A 24045-nucleotide genomic window follows, 5' to 3' on the forward strand; every position below is an offset into this window, starting at 1 on the left:
ACCCTGCCTCGAAAAATCAAAAAGAAAAAAAAAGAAATATAAAATATATGTATTTTTTCCATCCATATGGCCGTATTGTTAAAAAAAAAGAGTGATGGAATAAACTCTCAAAACTATTATGGGCATTATTCTAATAATGTGTTTGAATGAATTTTTAATAACATTATTTTATTGCTCTGGTGATTTCAGCTCACATAGTAAAAAAATAGGTATTTTTCTTCTCTGCCTCAAGTATCTTAATATACAAAAATCTGCCTGACTGCATAAATTCATTTTAAAATAACAATACTTATTAAATTTGACAGAGATTACCTGGGGCTTGCTTTGATAAGGAACGAGAGCTTTTCATTTTGCTGTTTATCTATCCTTATCTGATGCTTCAAGAGCACAACTGTAAATCTTCATTATTTGTTTTCTAGAAAAAAGAAAAGGAAATGAAAAGGCCAGCACGTAGCTTATGGATTGCTTTCTGGTCCCAAATCCACAGCATATTAATACTAGTCTCCTAACATTTCGTAGATTAAACTCAATTCTATATACACACTAAGATTATAAAAATGAAGGTTTTTAACCTCTTTATAAGAATTGTCAGTTTATTAAGTATTATAATCAGCTTTTAAGTAACAAACAAACCCAATTCTTTTGACATGGGTAAGATGATGCAAGTTCAAACACAATGTACCCTCGGGATTGTGTTTTGAGGCATCTTGATGACTTCTTTTCTAACTATTCTAGAAGACTTCCCCTTTCTCCAGTATAAAAGACATGGGCAAATTAGTCTTTTTCTCTTGCCCATCTGTATTCTATACTGAATTGTACAGATAATAAGCAGTGGCAAAATGAGACATTGGTGGGTGTAAGGAACTTTACTTAAACTGTAATAAAACCATACAAGGTTTTTCATTGAGAGCTTATGTATTTAATCTTGTATCATTTTTAAATATTGATATCTTAATTTGGGGTTTTCCCACTCTGAAATCTCCTCTGATGGCTTGTTCTTTTCTTTACAATGATAAAACATTTACAAATAAGTCTTAGAATAACTCTATATATTTTCTGTCAATGACCCTGAAGGAATAACGAATTTACACTTGAGTGACTACAGTACCCATAGCTGGCATGGAGTGCATTGTGTTTGTTGACAAATTGCATAATAAAAGAATAAGTAGTTGCATGCTCACATAGTTGTGAGGGCCAAAGTCATGGACTTAATTGTTTGGTTCTAAGACTCACAGCCTAGACATCATAGTGTCTAGAACATACTTTGAAAGTAAAATGCATCTCATTATTTTAATAATCATATAGAAAAATGTATCCTAAAATATGATAGAGTTTTAGTGACTCCATTCTACTGTGCAAATATCCAATTTCCCTTTAATTCAGGATGAAAAATCTGGAAAGTTTTATAAAAAAAATCTCATGATGAGTATGGTTACTTTTTTTCCTTTTTATTAAGCAGTTGTTTTCATATTTAAGAAACAGTAAAATCTTGAAAATATTTACAGCATCATATTCTATATAGTCTGCCTCCTCTTAGGCTGGATAGAAAATACCATTTTTCTTGTTTTACTATGTCATGAGAATCTTAACACTGGATTTTCTGACATTCCTATGAAACTTTAGGAGTTTGGATCTTCTTGTATTCAGATTGAAATTTTCTTTATATGTGAGCTAATTCCCGTATACTTGAATAACTCCAATATTGTAATAAATACTTATGGTGGCTAATCTTAGTGTCACCTTAACACACTATGAAATCACCCAGAAAGAGAGTCCCAATGAAGGATGGTCTACATTAAGTTGACTTGTGTGTGTGTCTGTAGGTGCTTGTCTTGATTATGTTGATTGAGGGGAGAAGACCAAGACCACTGTGGGCAGCAGCATTCCTTAGGTTTAGATCTTGGACTGTGCTAATGAAGAATGTCATCCAAGTATTAATTTTACATGCATTCATTTGTCTCTTTGCTCTTCACTATAGATGTGGTATGACTAAATGTTTGCAGCTCTTATCCTCTTACATTCTCAGCTCTGATGCAGTATAACTTGAAATTGTGAGCAAAAATAAACTCTTTCTCTGACAGTTTGCATTTTGTCTGGGTATTTTATCACAGCAACAGAAGTGTAACTAGGACACCACTTTTGTCTTATAGATTTCCGATTGTTCACGGATCTCACGAACTTGAATGAGTATTTTAAATGCAGGTCTCAGTTGCGTACTAATGACAAATTCATCGTAGCATTTGAGTGAGGTTCACATATAATTCTCAATGTTTTTAATGAGTTTTATAGACTTTCTGGGTTGCTTAAAAATGAAGCCTACTATGCCTGAGCTTTAGTTTAGAATTCTGAATGGAAATATAGTCTGGGTGTGGCTCAAGACCTGTGTAGTAAATCAAACTTGCAAAGACTAAGATACAAGTAGGTGTGGTATTCAGAAATCAAATTCAACACATATGAATCTACTCATAATTAGTGACTTAGAGTCCAATTAGGTGATTACTATCAGCAGTGATAATTAAATGGGACGTGACCATTAATGATTGAGTTATAAAAGCTGCCCTTGATAGAGTGCCTCTTGCAGTCAAGATATTTTTCTCTGACAGCATGAAAAACAACCATAGACAAAATAAAACTTTCTAGGTTTCACAGATTTTTTATTATGTTTTTTAGTTAAAAATGTGATGATTTAATTGAATGAGTAATATATTGACTGACAATAGTTGTGAAAATGGGAAACAAAGGCAAAAATATCATAAGACATGTGTATGGAGAAGAGTGTGCTAATTTTTAAACAAGCTAAGTCAGACCTACTTCAGAAGGCTGAGTTCCAGCAAAGATCATGAATAATGAAGAAACATGATTCTGCAGGCACCCAGATTAAGAACATCATGTTACTGATGAGCCTCATCACTCATTTCAAATGTTTCCCAGTACTGTTGCCCCAAGAATACTCCAATACTGAGAAATATTATAACATCCAGGGCAATGTTTTCTAAATGATTATATCATATGTAATCAAACCATTCAACTGGGAACTAAAATAGTTTGCAAATGTATTTTTCCTTAATCTTTTAATAAAACCAAACTACGAACAAAAACTGAAAAGTCACTACTCAGTGAACATTTCAGTAGAAATTTAAAATAAATTTAAAATCAGTAGCCAGTATTTTGATTATAATCTGATTGGGGTAAAAGAGGAGTATATCCAGAGAAATAATTAATTGACATGTTCCATTAGTTCACTTATAGTAATTAAATAAGGTGAAAATTGGAAATTAAGGTTACTTTTTAGTACCTGAGGTTAAAAAGATCCATTCTTTATTGGAACGGTGTCTTTTTGCAATACATGCCCTTGTTGAGCACTTAGTACAGCCTTCTGAACAGTCTAATAGCAAAATGAAGACTGTCTGCCCCAAATGCTGCTATGCCCAATACAGGACCATACTGAAAAATGACCCAGAAACCAATAGCAGGTCACTGGGCTAACTTTCCCTTTTCCAAAAGGAATGTGTTTCAAATCTTCAAAATTATTTTAAGAACTATTCAGTAAATATTTCAGAAGTCCCCATAAACACTGATACTGTGAACAAAAATACATTTAGTTTGAAGCACATTTGCCTTCAAATGTAGGCCCAGAGGTGATTGTTCACCATATTACTAAGCATGTAAAAGCTAAACAATAAAAAGTATCCCCGTGTATTTTCTCACTCATTTGGTATTCTAATAGGAAGTCGAAGAGTAATATGCCTGTATGTTAAATGGTTACATTCTTTTATTTTCTATGTTGTATTATTTCTAATTATTTCTGATTATTATTTCTGATTCCTGACATCTGTATGAAGCTATGTACCCACTGCCAGAGGACTCCCTTCACTGCTAACCACTGATCATCACTAAATTATCAAAGAAACAGGATCACTCAGCACACAAACTTTTAAATCTGCTTTCACACACACAATTGGCTTTCAATTACTCTATATCACTTTATGTGTCATTGATCATCCCTTGAAAGTGTTAAGAAAGGAAATGTGGAGATGAATTCCGTCTTTAAAAAATCTCTGTTCACAAGTCAAATTCTTTTTTTAGGATGGATTGCTATAAACTACATTATTAACCTTAATTATAAAGCAGACTCAATACTTTTGATGACAGTATTTGAAATTTCACTATTATCATTTTTTGTTGGGTTAATTACGTGAAATCTGCATCTGGAAAGGTCTGGACCAAAACTCACTGTTTAGTATGTGAGAAATTGGGTGAGTTCTTTAATGAGATTGTACCTTAATCTCCTTGTCTATATAATATAGAGTTGATCATTTAACCATTACTTCTGGGTTTTTGTGAGAAGAGAATTACTAGTGAGTGCAAAGAAGAAAGAATATCTAGTCACTAGTGAGGATTTTATACACACTAATTGATTGATTGCTAGAACTTTATAAAGTTAAAATTCTTCATATGCTTTTGGGATGTTGGAAATTTTTCTTTTTACATTATTTGTTAAGATTCTTTGTCTGCTTTTCTGTGAATATTTATTATTATTCAGTTGACCTAATAATTATAAATGTTTTCTATTATGCTCCAGCAAAGAAAATATGTATTTTACCATTTTACAATCAGGGCACACTTTCAATGTGTAGGAACGATTGGTTGATAAAGTCTAGTTTTCATTATGAACATCTTCATTGGTTTGTGATTTCAAAGTCTCTCCTCTAAAGAATGGAACTTTCTATTTTCAGTATAGTCTTCTGCTTTTCATGCTGAACTGCTGCACTGACATGGAATTTAATTTATAATTTGAAATGAAATCTCAGTTTCTTATTTTTCATACGACAGATTTTCTTGACACTTGCTAAAAATTAATGGGCCTTTTAATTATTTATTCTTCCATTTTCATTATGATTTAGTGTAGGCTTATTCTTTAGCCTTCTTCCTATACTTAAGTAATAGGGTAATAATATTGCCAGAGTTGTATCTTTGTGTTACTATTATATGTGAAAACCTGTCATTAGCATGTTCAGCGTATTGGAATAGGCTTATAGAAAGGAAATGTAATCTTACTGTATTCAGAGTTGACATAACTGAACATATATGAAGAAGTAACAAAGGAATTTACTTTAAAATCAGACCTTCATCCTGCAGTACCAAAAAAGCCAAGGTTTCAAATTTGATTGTAATTTCCAGGTGGTGGTGGCGCATGCTTTTAATCCCATCACTGGGGAGGCAGATGCAGGTGAATCTCTCTGAGTTCGAGACCAGTCTGCTCTATAAGAGCTAGTTCCAGGACAGCCTCCAAAGCCACAGAGAAACCCTGTTTTGAAGCCCCCCCCAAAAAAGATTTTCATTGTATTTGATATATAAGCAACAACAAGAAGAAAAAATAGAACATGAACATTTAAACATATACTTCCCTAATATAACCCAATTTGTTTGTTTAAAGCTCTGTGATTCTAAGAATTACCCATTATTTCATAAAGAAATTAAAGAAGGTAAAAATATTTTGAAAAATATTTCTTGGTTGTGGCCTGCGAGGCTTGAGAGGATATCAGTATTTCCTAATGGGTCTTTAGATTTAATAAACTGCAGATCAAGTCACCAGCAGCTTTTCAGTAGACGTTTAGTGGCTGTTTCTGAAATCACATGCAAATGCTAAGAACAAAAATAGCTGCAGTGATTTTCTAAAGAGAAGCATGAATCTGGTAGACTCTCATGATCTGTTTAAGGCTTACTGTAAAGCTACATCATGCTGGTAATAATCACTAAAATGCCCATAGAAATGAAGCAATAGAAACTTTGAAATAAACCAGCATGCATATAGTCATGTAGTTGTTTATTTTTCATTATAAACTTGCCAATGAGAAAAACTCAACAGAATTTTAGATGTGTAATTTGGCAGAAATAAAGAGGTCCTATTTATGCAGAATATAGTTAGAAACCCTTAGATTTTAATGCAATTAAAAATGAAAGGATGGCAAAAATATTTGATGAGATTTGAGACCTATTACTCAGAGCTAATTATGCTAATAATTCTTTCATTAAAAACTATTTTCTATTAAGTTTTTTCAACTTAATTAAACGTGTGACAATCAACAGAATTAATTGCATTATGGCTATGGAGAATTCTGTTGTCTACAAAATCAAAGAAGAAAGTCAAATGTCATAGAAGTTTAAGATTAGAAAAATAACTCCATTATCTGTCAAAAATTATTACTTAAAGTTTCCTTAACAAAGAATTATGTTGAACAAAAGTTTGCTTGAAACTTTCATTTAATGGAGCTGAAGTAGTGGCTCAGAGGTTAAGGGCATTTGATGTTCTTATAGGGATCTGGGTTCGGTTCCCAGCACCCACATAACAGCTCACAGACATCAGTAACTCTAGATCCAGAGGATCTGATACCCTGTTCTGACCTCTGAGGTACCACTCTACACACACACACACACACACACACACACACACACACACGGTGCATACACATGCGTGCAGATAAATATGTTGATGCACATAAAATAAAAATAAATCTTTAAAAATATTTTATTCATTATTAGACTTAACCCAGTTTAAAATCAATGAATAGAAACAGTATGATCAAAAGCAAAACTTCATTTAGCAATATAATTTAGTGGCATAGTTAACAACAGACACTGTTATCTATTAGAGCTACAAAAATAAGATAAAGCATAGTCTATTATTTATAGTATGAAAAGGAGAACAGAGGTACACACACACACACACACACACATGAGTGGTTATCAGGAGTGACAATGCAGCAATAGACTAGCTATCATAGAATAGCTATCTTATTCACTTACAGTTGTCACAGTCAGACCATGAAGATACCAGCTCTTGAAAGAAGTAATCCTGATTATGTCCCACCATCCATTTATACCACTAACCTCTACCACCACACTTCCCAGAATCTATTGAATGATGTTCTCAGTAAACATTACGTTGTTTGAAGAATTGCAATTTACTTCTCACCCTGAGTGAGAGTACATACTTAGCAATATTTTTAAATGAATATTGAGTATAGTATAGACATGGAAAATGTATAATAAAAGAGTGGCCATCCCTGGTACCTGCTAAAAGAATGTTTTTAAGTGATTAAAGACAACTCACAGAGAATTGGACTTCATTAAAAAGGAAAGGAAGTAAAAGTAATATATTAGATCAAGGACTGACAAACAATGCCAATGAATGTCGGAAAGAATTTTTGGAGAAAGAATAATGCGATCGACCTAGAGTTAATTTGAGATTTTGACAGACTCCCTTGGGGGGAAAATTCCAAATAAGTTAAAAAACAGTCAGGAGAGAATTGTAGTTTAGCTAAGTGATTAAGGTTTAAAAATCATAACCTTGATTTCATAGTTGTTCTCAAGGAAGATATTCTAAAGTTAATATGAGCAATTCAAAGAAGTTCTAAAAATAGAGAAATATTATAAGGTGCTTGAGATATGGCTCAGTCGTTAAAGACTAGGCTCACAACCAAACTATGAGAGAAATACAATAAGAATCAGAAGAGTGAAGTGAAGATGGCAGAGAATGCAATGCTTGTCATGAGCACGTTTTAGGAAAGGAGGGGAGAGAAGACAGAAGCAAAGGCTATTAGCAGATGCTAATTAAACCAGAACAGTACATTCAATAACCTATGTACTATTTGTGAGAGTGGTCAAACCCAAGGAGAACTCCCATGTGCATTTTAGTTCTGCTTTACCAGGCTTTGTTTGATTTTTTTTTGCATGACCATTATATTTGTTAGTTTACTTCATTTCAGTTTTCAATGAGAGATTGAAACTCATGATGTTATTGCATCTATAGGTTATATAAGTCTAAGAGTTTTGTCTTTATTGAGGAATATCTATGATTGCTGTAATCGCAATAGCTGATAGTGATTTTAGCATAATATTTGAAACTAGGATTTTCATTTGGAAGAAGCTATTGTTGAAGACTGAGAAGGAAATGACTTAGCAGGTAATGGTCCTTTGCACCAAGCTTTAAGATGTGTGTTCCATCCCATTAAGGAACCAAAATAGTGGAAGCTGTAAACCCACTCTTCCCCTAGTTGATCTCTGGCTGTTACTAGAAATTTTGGAGAGCCCATCCATGATTGCGACTTGATACCAGAGAATTCAGATTCCCTCTTGGGGTTTTTAATCTCATTGTTAAGAAAATTTAAGAACAGTCTCAAACAAAAGCTCAAGGAAAAGTTTAATAGAGTTTAAAAGAAAACCCCAGGGCAGGTAAGCTGTAAATCTTGGAAGCTGCATGGAAGACAATGGAGAAGGGAAGGGAAATAAGCCATGCCATTGAATTTGAGAGGCATGGAGGTCAGCTACACGGAAGCAAGGGAGCTTTCCAAAATAATATTGAAGCCTAAGGTACCCCCCCAAGTCAGATTTAAGCTTTGGAAGCATACAAAACAAAAAAGAAATAGGCCTTTTGAGTTAGGATTTATAGAAGTAGATGGGTCCAACAGAGCTTGTCCATAGATCACAGGAACTGCACTGTGTAGAGGGAATTCCAGGAAGGAAGAGTGCAGTGTGTCATTAGAGGAGTAGTTACTTCATCCGTCTCTTTAGCGTAGCTATTGTGAGCTCACATTCATAATGATGCTCTTGCCTGTTTTACAGTGGCACCTTGCTCAGGTGATCGGCCATACAGTTGCATTAACTGCTTTATGCTTTGGGAAACTTCGAATGTTAGGTCTCCACCCAGGCCAGACAAGTAGATTTTTCCAGATGGGCCTACACAAAGCAATGATAAAGGCTATGGTAACATAAACTACACATACACACACACACACACACACACGCACACACACACACACACACACACGTATGTGTGTGTTCAAATAAATAGATGTGAGTGTCTTTTTATTAAATACAATATTTCTAAATACTTCAGTATATCTTCTCATCTTTTTAATTATTGCTTGTTAAGGAACTTGAGATTCAGGTTTACATTGGTATAGTAATATTCAAAGTATATATTCATTATTTTTCATAATTTATATTCCCATATTCAACATGTAAAGTACAAATACTAAAAGAAATAATAAGTATGGAATAAATTATGTTGTAGAAATGATTATTGTAGGGACTAAGATCTTAGTTGCAAATTACTTGAACTACTTTTGCCAATTTATGGAACTAAAGCACGTTGGAAGGTTCTTTAAATTAGGAGAAGGTGGGAAATATAACCCCTTTACTGGCTCTTAGAAAACCATACATCCAAACTATGATACCTCTAGTAGGTAACTCGGGTTACCAATACTTAAAGGAAAACTGAGTTACTCTGCTAGCTGGGAGAGAAGTAAATTTTCTGACTTGCTTGCTAAAGATCATTTTCTCCCCTTGGGTATAGACTGTAGATGGGACCTATGCTGCATGACAGCTGTTTGTAAGGAGGATTAGATATAGTAGGTGTTTCCTGATGATGTGGCTTATAATATGGAAAGTCATAAAAGAGTATATTAAGAAGATACCAGATTCAGGCACTCAGCTAGATACTTCTCAAGTGGTATAAAATAGATTTTTCTATGTTATGGTATCTCTTATCCTGCTCTCCTCTATTCTTTCCCAGACTCAATCTTCCTGCTCCCCTATGTCCTCCTCACCCCTCCTCTTCTTCCCCACTCTCCCAGCTTCCTCTCCTGTCTCCTCCCTCCATGCTCTCATTCTCCTAAGGAGATCCTGTCCCATTACAGTTCTTTGGGGTACCATGCAAATCTTTCTTGGGGTCCTCCCTGTTTCCCAGACTCTCTGGTAGTGGGATTTTAGGCCGAAAATCCCCTGCTCCATGTCTAAAATCCATATATAAGTGAATACATACCATGTTTGTCTTTTTGTGACTGGGTTACCTCACTCAGGATGGTTTCTTCTAGTGCCATCAATTTGCCAGTGAATTTCAAGATTCCATTTTTTCCCACTGAGTAGTACTCCATTCTGTAAATGTACCACATTTTCTAAACATTATGATATAATTGTTAATGATGATAATAATCTAATTTATAAGTAACAATTGGTAATAATATTCTATGCTTCCAATAAGTTCAGTTTTCTTCTTGATGATTACTTTTGATTTATATATATCTAAGTACATCATTATTATTTGGAACTTAAGCATAGGCTCCTGTAGCATATTCATTTTGTCTCCTTTATGTTTTATTTGTGTTTTCATGATGAATATTTGAATAGTATCTTCAATGTTTGGATCATTTGCGGAAGGTGTTTAAAGCCAAATGTTCATTTCATGAGACTTGGTTTTTGTCCTTATACAGTATGTGTACCTAGGCTGCATTGATTCATACATCAAAACACATGTGAGTAGTAAGTAATGTATCAACAGATTGAAATTCAGCCAGCAAATGAGAAGATAGTGGTTCCTCTTGCAAAGTGGAATTCGCACTCTCATTTAAGATATCCATATACCCTCAAGGATTTATATGCCACCACATCAAACACATTGACTAAATAATGGGACCCAAGCTAGCCTGCACATGGTTATTAATATAGCCTACTGTATTTTTGTTTATATAAAAAGTGTTTATAAAAAAGTATTTCAGGTATTCATCTTATTCCTCTACTGGATTTCCTTATGCATTCCTTGAGACACATTTTGTTTTGGAACCCAGACTATATGAAAAAGAGAAGCTTTTTGGAGATTGTAACAGGGTAGTGCCATGACCAGATGTGCTTTTTTTGGAAGATTTATTGGCTTATTATGTTCATGAATACTTTTTGCCTTCATGAATGTATGTGTTCCACATGTGTACCTGGTACCCAAGAGACTTGAAGAGGGTATCAGATCCCTCAGAACTGGAGTTACAGATGCTGTAAGTTATCTTGGGGGTACTGGGAACCAAGCCTGGGACCTTTGTGAAAGCAGCAAGTGCTCTTTGCAGCTGAGACATCTCTCTAGGCTCCAAATGTTACTTTTTGATCACTCACTGAGATGCCGAAGCTGAAGTTGTGTGGCAAATGCCAAAAGCAGAACATCAGATACAAGACTATCTTATGTTGTTTGGAATTGTGATAGGTAAGATTACTGGATGAATTTCAATATTTAAGCACAGTTGAATGGTTGTAATTTTATTTTTTTTATCTGATGAATTCTCTTTTGTGTGTGTGGTATGAGGAACCCAGATGGCATGTTACTCTTATCTCATTTATGCTTCTAATATTTGCCTGTAACCCACGTGTTCTGGTTTGTCCTAATACCAGATATGGCTATTATTTAGTAACTGTTCCGTTCTTATAAATATGATGTTCCCTAAATTGATAGTGAACAAGTTCTCATAATAAGTGTTTTAATGTCTTTATAATATATGAAAGCACTGTGTGGAAATGTCAATGATTTACATTGTTTGTCCTGAGACGGGCTCATTGCTGTTTCATGTCTTTCTTCTCTTTAGCTGGGATGACAGCAGTTCAGTAAGCAGTGGTCTCAGTGATACCCTTGATAATATCAGCACAGATGACCTGAATACCACATCCTCTATCAGCTCTTACTCCAACATCACTGTCCCCTCCAGGAAGAATACTCAGGTGAGAACTGTCCTTTCTCTTCTATCAATTTCTCACTTTAAAAAATATGTATTTTATTAAACTTGATTTTATTCTTTAATCTGCAATATTTGCATAAGCTGAATAATCAGAGATACTAATGAATTACCATCACTGGAACCTGAAGTGTTTTGTTTTAGGCCCCCTACAGTTGCAGCCCTCAGAACTACAGCAACGGCCTCTTTTGAAGATTGTAAATAACTCAGATGTCCTTGCTGATCTAACACAGAAAGACCCACCTGGATATTTGTCCCCCACTAATACTGATTTACTTAAAGACCAAGTTGAAAAAACAGTCTAACATGAGATTATTCTTGATTAGCTTTATAATGATGTCAAAAACAAATTACTAGGCTCACTTGTGCACAGTGAATCAAGAAAGAACATTAACTAAATCCTCCCTTGTCTTGGTCTTTCTTGTCACATTTGTCATAGAAAAGCCCCTTCCTTTGTGGAATTTAATAAGGCTTTTCTGAACATTATTTATCCTGACATTCTCTAATATCTGCAAAGAGAAATTCTGTGGCTCAAATTGATGAAACTTATGTGAAGCCGTAGTTAAAAATAGAATCGTTTCTGGCACAATTCTGAAGTATAAATCGGTGCTTCGTTATTTTTCCTACAAGTTTATCTAAAACTTCCAGGTCCCGATTCACACTTTATAGGGTTCTTCTTCATGGGAAGTTTTTCTTTATAGCTGAAAACAGAAGCAGAGAAGCGCTCGACAGCTGACGAGACCTGGGACAGTCCAGAGGAACTCAAGAAGACCGAGGAGGATTTTGACAGCCACAGTGAAGGAGGTGCCAAGTGGAAGGGTGCTAGTTCCGGACTTGCTGAAGACTCGGAGAAGACAGGGCAGAAAGCGGCCCTGTCTGTGTCTCAGACAGGCTCCTGGAGGAGAGGCATGTCTGCCCAAGGAGGAACACCAGCTAGGCAGAAAACCAATGCGAGTGCACTCAAGACCCCAGGTAGGTTTGTCACTTGGGATCTGCACTACAGAAGAATCTTAACCTATGGTCCCATTGTGCATCTGTGTTTCCACATGTATTATCTCCCTTTATTAATCATAATCTTCTGCACACAGTTAAACTGGTTTACTCTGTAATCCACATACTTGCTCGTGTAAGCTCACATAAGTATGACAATCTGAGAATCCCATGGGGATCACACTTGTCACATAGGGTGGTTATGTGCTGTATTACAATGTGATAACTTCATATACAGTCTCGGTTCTGGATAAATAATACCTCGCTTTTCCTGATTTATTAATGAATATTCTCAGTATTGATTTTACAAATGCCACTACTTTTTGTTTGTTCTGTTTTTCGAGACAGGGTTTCTCTATATAGCCTTAGAGCCTATCCTGGAACTCACTCTTATAGACCAGGCTGGTCTTGAACTCACAGAGATCTGCCTGCCTCTGCCTCATGAGTGCTGGGATTAAAGGCCACTACCACCCACATTGAAATGCTGCTACCTTTTACTACATATCTGAGAGCTGACAGATTCTCCCCTCATTTTATACATAGTGTCACCTGAAATGCAAATGTCATAGAGCACTTCAGATATAAGCATAGTAAAGGTATGGATAGCCACTTTTTTTCTGGTACCACAGTTCTCTACCTATGGGTTGAGACCCCGTTTAGAGTCACATATCAAATATCCTGTATATCAGTTATTTGCATTACAATTCATAACAGTAGCACAATTAAAGTATCAATGAAAATCATTTTATGATGGGGGGATCACCACATCATGAGGAACTGTATTAAAGGGTCACAGAATTAGGAAAGTTGAGAACCACTGGTCTAGTATTTTTGACTTGGTAGGCATAAGTGACACCCTTCTGAAGCAAGAGTGTTGTAAGATACAAAATATTAAGAAATAAGAAAATAACCTTTTCACTTTATCTCCTCAAGCTCATTACATTTCCTCCGACAGATATGTTTATTTCTTTATAGCTATGAACACTCAATCCTCTCATTATACTGGAGTGTGCCTATTTAGATCTGAAAGAAGAAATATTACAGTACTGAAGTGATATAAAGAGCTAAAGAGCATTCACATGCTTACATTTGTTCTTGGAGGTATTACGATGTCAAAACATTCAAATGAACCCATTGGTGTGTTTCTTGTTAATTAGGGAAGACAGATGATGCCAAAGCTTCAGAGAAAGGGAAAACACCCCTGAAAGGGTCATCCTTGCAGAGGTCCCCTTCGGATGCAGGGAAAAGCAGTGGGGATGAAGGGAAAAAGCCACCCTCGGGCATCGGAAGATCATCAGCCAGCAATTCTTTTGGATATAAGAAGCCAAGTGGTGTAGCATCCTCTACTGTGATTACCAGCAGTGGTGCCACCATAACCAGCGGCTCAGCTACACTGGGGAAGATTCCCAAATCAGCTGCCATTGGTGGGAAGTCAAATGCAGGAAGGAAAACCAGCCTAGATGGGTCTCAGAATCAAGATGATGTTGTCCTGCACGTGAGCTCCAAGACCACCCTCCAGTACCGCAGCTTGCCTCGCCCTTCCAAGTCCAGCACCAGCGGTATCCCTGGGCGAGGTGGCCACAGATCCAGTACCAGCAGCATTGATTCCAATGTCAGCAGCAAGTCAGCTGGGGCCACCACCTCCAAACTGAGAGAACCCACTAAGATCGGCTCAGGGCGCTCGAGTCCAGTCACTGTCAACCAAACAGACAAAGAGAAGGAGAAAGTCGCAGTCTCAGATTCAGAGAGTGTTTCTTTGTCAGGTTCCCCCAAATCCAGCCCCACCTCTGCCAGTGCCTGTGGTACACAAGGGCTCAGACAGCCAGGGTCCAAATATCCAGATATTGCCTCACCTACGTTTCGAAGGTAAGGGTATGTAAGGGGATGCTGGGAAAATGTAAAAGGTAGTGTATAGCACGTGTCTATTCTACATAAAGGTATTTTAATTTATTCTGAGTATTCAAAGATTCTGTTTGCTAGTCTTCTTCAAAATACAGTGAATTCTACAGAGCTGATTGTGTGACCTGCTAGTGCAAAGAAAGTGATGACTGTTTAGAGAAATTGTTAGTCTTTCAGGTATACTGTCAGTGTAATGTTAGAAATGTGAACAGCTCGTGCAACAGGGTTAAAGTCAAACGACTATTCATAGAAGTAGTCATAAAAATAAAGTGGTAGCTTGTATAATAATTCAGCATTTTTCACCTCTCCCTTCCATAATTAAAAAAATCTATATAGATCTTGATAAACACTGCATTTATTTCTAATGTGCATCATCTTACTGACTCATAATGAGTTAATGGTTATGAATGCAGAACATGTATTCTTGATAGCTGTTTATATCAGACCAGTTTATACAGGGCTGGACCTTAAAATAGTAAAAAGAGAAACAAAACATAAAGTCAAAGCATGGTGTGATTGTCAGAATTTTAAATCATTTGGATGTCTGACAAAGGGCAAGAATTCACAAGTAGGGTGACTTCTAGAACGTTTTGTCAGTGTTTGTTGACAGAATCCAGGTGAATGATATATGCACCATGATTATTTTTATATTAAATATGTGACGTTCTGCCAAGGAATATTTTAGACACCCCAAGTAGCATGGTGGAAATTAGTGAGTGTCTTAGGACAAATTGTTAAACATCTCTGCCTCTGTTTTCTCATCTTCAAATTAATAGAGTATCATTTATCATCTATTACTTGTTAAATATTTAAGATTTGTTTTTATTCTGTGGTGTACTCTAGGATTTTGATCTCTTAGAGCCTTTAAAATTTTACTCTCACATTTAAGTTACCTTCGAAGCATAACTGTTTGAAAAATAGCAGTCAAATTTCTCATTACAAGTACTAATTGTGAAGAATGTTTTGAAGTGTAGATTCTTCTTAGCAAGAGTAAATATTTTCACTGCTTATGTGAAAGCCAATAGTGCCCCCCTGTGGCCCATTACCTATGAAACAATTTCTCATATTCGTCATAGAGATCTTCCACTACAGGAAATATGGATTTCATTGCAGCTGAACCATTCTGCCATTACTTCATATCATCTTATTTCCATATTTGCATAAATTAGATTATATCATCTTGTTTCATTTACAAAACTAAAATGTTTTCTGAACTGAACTCCAGTATCTACCTTAGAACCAATGATATTTCAAATTGCTGGTATACATATATATCTAAGTAGCTCCGACAGCTGACAGAAATCCCTATGGTTTTTCCATGGGAGGATTTCAGCAAATCTCTAAATTGTCAACAATATGTAATATTCTCAGCTGAGTCACTCAGACCACCAGACATTACATTGCCTTAAGTGTCCCCTTTCGATTTTTGAATAACCTATTTTTAAAAGGAGGAAATTTCATTTAAGCATCATATACCGAATGCGTAGAAGTTGTTTCATTATAATGGTTTTCTAGATAGGCAATGCCAGAATAGCTAAAATACGTTGAGTCCTTTGATCGCTAGAAGTGTAAAAGTCAAGCATGATCATGTTTGACTTTTGCCCTCTCCTGCCTCCCTTGGTTGCAGTCCAGTGCTGACATCCCCTTAAGAGATTTAAGAGCTCTTTAGTAGTTGAGTAATAATACCAAGTCCGATCATATCACCTTCAGGAACATAGAGGCTGGACGTGCTTGGTGGCTCACTGCTCCAAAGCACACTTGGCTCTGTGGACTGAAACCCTATGGAATGTGGCTATGAGTCTCTTGGAACAACTGAAGTTGTTATTTGTTTTTCTTTTAGGTTGTTTGGTGCCAAGGCAGGTGGCAAATCTGCCTCTGCACCTAATACTGAGGGTGTGAAATCCTCCTCAGTAGTGCCCAGCCCTAGTACCTCATTAGCGCGACAAGGCAGTCTGGAGTCACCGTCGTCTGGTACGGGCAGCATGGGCAGTGCTGGTGGGCTGAGCGGCAACAGCAGCCCTCTCTTCAATAAGCCCTCAGACCTAACTACAGATGTTATAAGCTTAAGTCACTCCTTGGCTTCCAGCCCAGCATCGGTTCACTCTTTCACATCGGGTGGTCTTGTGTGGGCTGCCAATCTGAGCAGTTCCTCTGCCGGCAGCAAGGACACTCCGAGTTACCAGTCCATGACTAGTCTCCATACGAGCTCTGAGTCAATTGACCTGCCCCTCAGCCATCATGGCTCGCTGTCTGGACTGACCACAGGCACTCACGAGGTGCAGAGCCTGCTCACGAGAACGGGTAGTGTGAGATCTACTCTCTCAGAAAGGTGAGCCATACCGGAGGCATCGATGAGTCCTTAACCTCTTCTTCCCCCACTGTGCCCATGACCCCCACCCTACTAAATTCCTTGATTCCACTGTGAGAACAACTGTGCAGTGACATAAAAATGAACTTAAATCTAGGGCTAATATTGATAAGACCAGTCTCATTATTCACTCTTGTTACCAAATTTATCAAGAAATGAAGCCATTAAAGGTAGGGTGATTGAATCATTTTCTTAACATGAGTGCCTACCTTTCTAGTCGGTAGGCAATTTGAGCAATATATAAAGTAGGCATTTGTGCAGTGAGTGCTATCTTCTCAATATAAAATATAAGTTATTAAGATATAATCTACAATGCTTAAATTGTCCATTAATCTATTATTTCCAAATATTTTCCTCTGGATTATCTTGACTGTAAAACACAAAACCAGGAATGAAATCCTGCCTCTTGGTGTGCTATCACCTCAATGCACTGGACAGTCATGCAATTGGCACTTCCACTATATTAAAACACCTGAGACCTAAATGAATGATTGATGCTCAGTGCTTATTGTGATGGGCTAGTAATGACAGAATGTATGTTTTCCCATTCACAAAAAGCCCGAGCCCTAACTGCAGGGTTGTAAAATGTATCCACTTCCCTTTAGGTTTTGCTAGTACATACAACATAAAAAGAACTGCTACTGAACAGTCCATCAAAAAACAGACTTCCGATCACATCTCAGATTCTAATTTCCATAGTTATAAGGTAAATTGGCATGATCACATATCATGTATAAAACTTATGCCAAATAAATAACTTTAAAATGTATTGGCAGTCTTATTTTAAAAAATGTATCCTAGATTTATATAAGAACATATGTGAAGGATTTTAAATAAGTTGATACCTAAATCAAACAAGTAGGCTATAATTTGCTAGTTGCACCCATCCTCCACAAAGAATTCAGATAGTCTTTAAAGTAAAAGGATGAGAAAACATCAAGTTGATCATATAGATTTCAACCCAATTGTTTAGCCTTCAAACATTAAATACTAAGAAACACAGTCAAGTACATCATTGTAACCAAGAAACCACCCAGTCAAAACTGGACATTAAAATCAGCAAGTTCTGTAGCTAGATTAGAATCCAGGGTTAGCTCTACATATTTTATAAAAATACAACAATAAATATATAGTTGTTTACTGTTTTAATCAAACCATTTTAATAGCAACACAATTTTAGGAATAGGATAATTTTAACCTAATATTAAAATAATCAAATAAAGACTTTCTGAAATACTATTTAAATCTATTAGTGACCTATTCAGCCATGTAAAGTCGATGTGAGTATCTTATTAAGAATGATATATAAGACTGATATTAATAAGTTCCTTCCAGCAAATAGCTCAATTGAACTTTTTTTATTTAAAACATTGTATATACTTTTCCTTTTGAAGGAAACTCAAAAGTCTAACGTTCATTTTTAACCCATAAAAGTACATATGAAGAAGTGTGTGATCTATTCAAGAAAATCTCATGTGCATGTCCTGACATAATTTGTCAGTTAATTACTAGATTGAAAGTATAAAAGTATATCAAAGTGTGTTTTTTAAAGTTAATTTGAAATGTGTATGATTGATGTTAAAGTATACCTGTTTTTAACTTCTCTTATAACACTTTGATCTTCATGTCCTAGGACTAATAAATTAGTGTGTTTTCATACTAATTCCAATTTTTACATAATTATTCACTAAAATTAAAAAGTAAGGAAATGAATGAATACAGATGAAATATTTTTCCATATTGCCCTGCACATCTGATCTAGTCATTGGTGGTTCTGTGACTATAACTAACCCATATTTATTTCATTTTATTCTTTTTTACTGTGACCAAAGGATATTTTTAAAGTGATTTAAAGTTATAGACAACCTTGAAAATTTCTGGTTTGTCACTAGATGTCAAATTTGACAACCATGCAAACGTGTTGCACATTACCACAGTTGGCCTGACACAAACAGTGCATGGATTGAAATCTCCACTTCACTCACTGTCTCTCCCTCCCTAGCCATTGCCAACATTGGAGTTGTCAGTTCCTAAAGTTTTGCAGAAAAGCCAACATAGTATTTTCCTTAAAGTCTAGACCAGTGGTTCTCCACCTTCCTAATGCTGTGGCCCTTTAATACAGTTCCTCATGTTATTGTAAACCCAACCATAGCATGTTTTTGTTGCTACTTCATAACTGCAATTTTGTTAGTGTTATAATTCATAATGTAAATTTTTGGAGATAGAGGTTTTCCAAAGGTGTCTCAACCAACAGGTTAAGAACCACTGTTCTAGAGTCTAGGAAATGTTCTATATTATTCAATTTAAGCTTGTTTTCTGAGTTATTTCATTGAAGCTTATAAATATGTAATTTTATACAAGCTGATAACATTGGCAAAATAATAACAGTTTTCTCATTTTTGCAATATTATAAAGAAATAATGGCATATGATTTAAATGTATAGCCCAATATAGCTAGCATTTAGAGAGCTCTTATTTGTTTGTAATTTGTTTCTTATTATGATTCCATTGGTTTGATATTTCACACTAGCTATGAAATTTTATAATCATAATATATGACAAGAACAAATCACTCATTGGCATAATATAACAGATGGAGTACCTGTAGAAGAAAACATTTTAGCTTTGATTTTGAGTGGCTCAATTTTAAGTCAGTCTGTTTTGCATCTGTGTTATGTCATCCTCATTGTGCACATGCTATATATTTAATTTTGATCATTTGATGCTCTAAACAAAGAGAGAAATAGTTCTGTAAGTCCATACTCATTTTCCACATTGGCGATTTGCATGCTAGAGATTAGAATGGAACCTTAGATGTATCCCAGTCCTCCCCATTTCCAGTAAGTCATTTTCCACTCATCTAGGAACATGTTTATAGCCCTATGTATGATAAACTGAGAATTAGTTAAAATGGGGTGATACAATATATAACCCTTCAAATAGTTAGTCAATCATTTCTCAAAGATGAAATAGCTTTACTTCATTAATATATGTAAATCAATTATACTAGAAACATTTTTAAAGGAAGCACATGTTATATGTTAAATTCTCTCTTTATGTAAGTGGAAAACAAAAATTTACCCTCACTTTTATTAGAAATAACTAAACGAGATACAACTATTACATGGTTTTTCAACCTATCTTATCATTGGGACTTGTCATTTCAACAGCAGAGGTGTCCTTGTCATCCATATGATTCTCCTGCATATGAAGTCACAGCAGAAGTCTAGTCCATTGCACAGGAAAGGGAGGGTACTACAGCATCCACAGGGAAATTATTTAATGCATTTTCTGATCATTTTTGTATATCACTAGGATAGAAAGAAATCCCACATTTATTGCAGCAGCAAAAACCCTGTCACTTAGTTGGCTTTCCCGGTCATTTCAGTATTGATGTATGTGTTAGCAGAGTGCTGTTTTGTGTAGTTCGGGGAATGAATTTTGCTGAGTATATATGATTTGGAAATTTTGTTTGCATTATGTCCTTAGGGATTTTCTTTGTTTTAACAGCATGCAGCTTGACAGAAATACACTACCCAAAAAGGGACTAAGGTATATATTTCTCTCAGCACAATTGGTGCCTCTTTCTGTTGTTATGTGAACTCTCTGTGCTGTGTCTTCTTCCCATCTGTTTTCTGTGTAGCATCTGGCATGGAAGGTGAAGGCTCTTTTGATCTTGATGCTTTCTCTGACTTTAGGAGTAGGTGATGCTCCTTAGGAAGAGGTGCCAGTGAGGATGGAGGTGGTGAATCCCAGTAGGAATATCATGATTATGAAATAAAAGGAGCTTCTCTGAGGCTTTGCTCATGTGGGGAGCAGCTAGTGGTAGGATGTCGAAGCCATTTCTATCTTACTAGGATAAAATTACTCCTCCAGGTTTTTCTCCTTGAGAGTGTGTGTTTGAAAAAAAACCTCAAAACTGAAACCAGGAAGGTGACTCCGTTGGTGCGAATGCTTGGTAAGCAAGCATGAGGACTTGAGTTCAAATCCCCAACACCCTCACATTGAGCTGAGCATAGCCCCATGGACTGCAACTCCAGCGCTGGCAGGAGCCGGAGACAGGAGAATCAGTGGTTCACAGCTTAGCACAGGTTTGGTGAGACTGTAGTGATCCAATTCAAAGGAATAAGGCAGAAGGCAGTGGAGCCCAATGCCTGACTGCTTCCTCTGACCTCTACATGCATGCCAGCACACAACCCACATACATACATTATAGATATCATACATGTACAGATGCCCACAACATACTTTAAAAAATGAAAAGCAATCCCCCAAATCTACACAGTCTACATCTGTGACAAGTAAGAATGAAAGGTTGAAGTATACTATATACTATAAATGGAGTAAATAAAAAAATTATCATCACAGGGCAGCTATGGCAATTAAGGAATTTTTTACAGATTATGTTTTATGAAAACTCGGTCCCAATTTCTGCCTGCCATGCCTGCTCATATTATTTACCACATCAGTTTAAATCTGAATTAATCTAATGTCACCTAGCAATTTCTAAATAGTTGTTCAGTTCAGAATAAAAGTAAAATGAAAATCGGGTTCATGGCCATGAACCTATCTTACATATTTCTATTTTTCTGAGACAAAGATGCAGAGTAAACAGCTAACAGGTACAGGGCTATGAGCCTGATAAGCTGAACTGAAAGTGGTGTTTTAACCAAAGAACTGAAAGACAGCTCTCACTACCAGCCTGTGTCCCATTTCCTATGCTGCTCTGTGACTGTAACTGTGCCTGCCTTGGCTTCTGGCCTACCACGGTCCGCCATGTTGATTCGGTATACTCCCCTTCCCATGTCCTGCCCCGCACTGTGCTTTGGGGTCCTTCTCAGTTAACTTGCTGCCTGCTCATGGCTTATGACTTTCGAGTCCGTATCTCAGAGAAGCATCATTTTCTTCTCACATGCCTCTATTTATTTTCCCCGTGGGATCAAGCAGATGGTGTCAAATCATCTGGAGGAACTGAGCAATTGTAATTAGATCCAATCTGTTTGTGATTGCTGTTCAGTCTGAATAGTAAGCTCCCCTCAATTGTTTTCTTGTCCTGACAGTGCCTTGTCCTTGTAGATATGCTGAAGTGTCTCAGCTGTGCTGTTTTGCAGATACACCCCATCATCTCGGCAGGCCAACCAGGAAGAAGGCAAGGAGTGGCTGCGTTCCCATTCCACCGGAGGGCTACAGGATACCGGCAACCAGTCGCCTCTGGTCTCCCCTTCTGCCATGTCATCTTCAGCCACAGGGAAATATCACTTTTCCAACTTGGGTAAAATATTCTGTTCCACTCCTTTCACAACATACTCTCGTAGGAGTGTTGGTGTGTTTTCATTAAGGAGAAAGAGAGAGAACAGGAGAGAGAGAGAGACAGACAGAAAGACACAGAGAGACAGAGAAAGAGACAGAGACAGACAGACAGACAGAGAGCACTTCAGCATTGTGCTTGCTGTATACAGAATATTTTCCAAATATTGTATCACTTACATTTATGACAAATGTTTAATTGTGATAATTATTACAACTAGAAATATTATTGTTTTGTAAGCTAAACTGAACTATATAAAACAGACCACTGTAAGTATCAGATGCAGGAACAAATCACAAAACACCTGACCTCAAGCACATGACCCCCTCCATTCCATCTCAAAGTCCTTATTTATATTCAGTAAAGCATCTTAGTTTGTGTTATTGCTGTACAAAATTAATGGTCTTTATGGAGACAAATAGAATATAGAAATAATTAGGTTGAAAATAATATGCAATTATGTAACTGTAAGATAATTTTCTGAAACATTACTGAAATCAAAATACCCCTTAACATGCATAATATGTCACTGAAGACAACATTCTGTGAACATTTTTAAAGAACTATATTGAAAAATAAATGACTGTCTTAACCATTAGTGTCATTTATGGGAAGTAGTCTTTTATGTAAATATCACAATCACAGAGAAGATCTAGAAAACAATAAAACATTTCTGGGCATTTCAATTATCATCTCAACAACCCAAGGTGATGTAAAAACCTAAGTTCTTAGACTGGAAAGGTGGCTTGACAGTTAAGAGCTGGTATTGCTTTTCCAAATGGTCCAAATTTGGTTCCCAGCACCCACATAGGGCAGATTACAAGCTCCTGTAACTATAGCTACAGAGGGACACCATGCTTCCAGCCTCCTCTGGCATCTGTGTTCACGGTACATACAGCTACACATAGACACACACACATGCATTTGTGCTCGTGGTACACACAGCCACACATAGACACACTCACATAAACATTATTATTGTTATTAATAAATACTGTAAAACTGATCCATCTTCTGCCAAGTCACATATGAAAGTAGTCTCCTTATGTTGTCTTTTGTCAGCTTAGAAAAAAATGATTCCAATAATATCACCACAGGTCATTCGCAATCAAACAATTTGAACTTTACAACTTTCAACCCCAAAGGACTTTCCTATTTCAATTCTTCCTACTATAACTGCTAGGGCTTTAAAGCATAGACAATAATCTTTATCACAGTTCCATATGAGCCACTGAACTGTTATTAGCAGCAAAGCTTTGCTGTTATGGCTTCACATAAGGATACATCGTTGACCAATAATTGCAAAAGATGTATATCTTCTTTTTAGCAAGATGCATAATTATAAAACAGCAAAAACTCTTATCACTGAAACTTTTTTAAAAATTGAAAATATTTTTGTAGGACCTTAAGGATAGAAAGGCTAACCACATATAATGGAACATCTCAAATATAAACCCTAAACACCTCAAATACTGTAGATTTCCTAAATACCTATGTCCTATCAAGTTTTTATTAATTGATATTAATTTAATTAGCTGAATATTTGTGCTGATTTTTCTATACTTGATAATCTAAATAAATCCTTGTACTCCATTATTCTTGGATGAAACATAATACCTCCCTAATTTTTTTGTCTATTCTTGGGAAAACTATTAAAACTTAGCTGAACAGATATATCATAACTAGGTTACACTACAAGGAATGTTGGGTATAATGATTGAGAAGACATGAAATACTTGAAGACTTAAGACTCTGAAATGAAACACTATAGTTAGGAAGTATATCTCATGCCATGAAATATCATCAGTTAGTTTTACCTGCATTTAATTCAGTATAATTCTGAACTGATAGCTATAATATTTAATGTAAATGCAAATCAAAGTGTCATCATATAAATATGTAATACAGCTATGATATTTGGATTT

General features: G+C 36.0%; 1 protein-coding gene across 7 annotated transcripts in view; it reads left to right on the forward strand.

Annotated features, from left to right (window-relative positions):
• The window catches only part of Nav3 (neuron navigator 3), a 698200-nt gene that overhangs the window by 604429 nt on the left and 69726 nt on the right, over positions 1-24045 (forward strand). For 5 of the 7 annotated variants that reach the window (XM_013111900.3, XM_040754919.1, XM_040754922.1 and 2 more), the window contains 6 exons: positions 11409-11541; positions 12257-12527; positions 13703-14411; positions 16285-16773; positions 20323-20364; positions 21924-22084. In XM_013111900.3, the coding sequence (XP_012967354.2) occupies positions 11409-11541; positions 12257-12527; positions 13703-14411; positions 16285-16773; positions 20323-20364; positions 21924-22084 (1805 nt within the window). The remainder of the gene's footprint in view (positions 1-11408; positions 11542-12256; positions 12528-13702; positions 14412-16284; positions 16774-20322; positions 20365-21923; positions 22085-24045) is intronic. The other 2 variants (XM_040754921.1, XM_040754923.1) reach the window with 2 other exon arrangements.

Source organism: Mesocricetus auratus, unplaced genomic scaffold, assembly GCF_017639785.1.
Source record: "Mesocricetus auratus isolate SY011 unplaced genomic scaffold, BCM_Maur_2.0 Super-Scaffold_100011, whole genome shotgun sequence".
Lineage (NCBI taxonomy): Eukaryota > Metazoa > Chordata > Mammalia > Rodentia > Cricetidae > Mesocricetus > Mesocricetus auratus.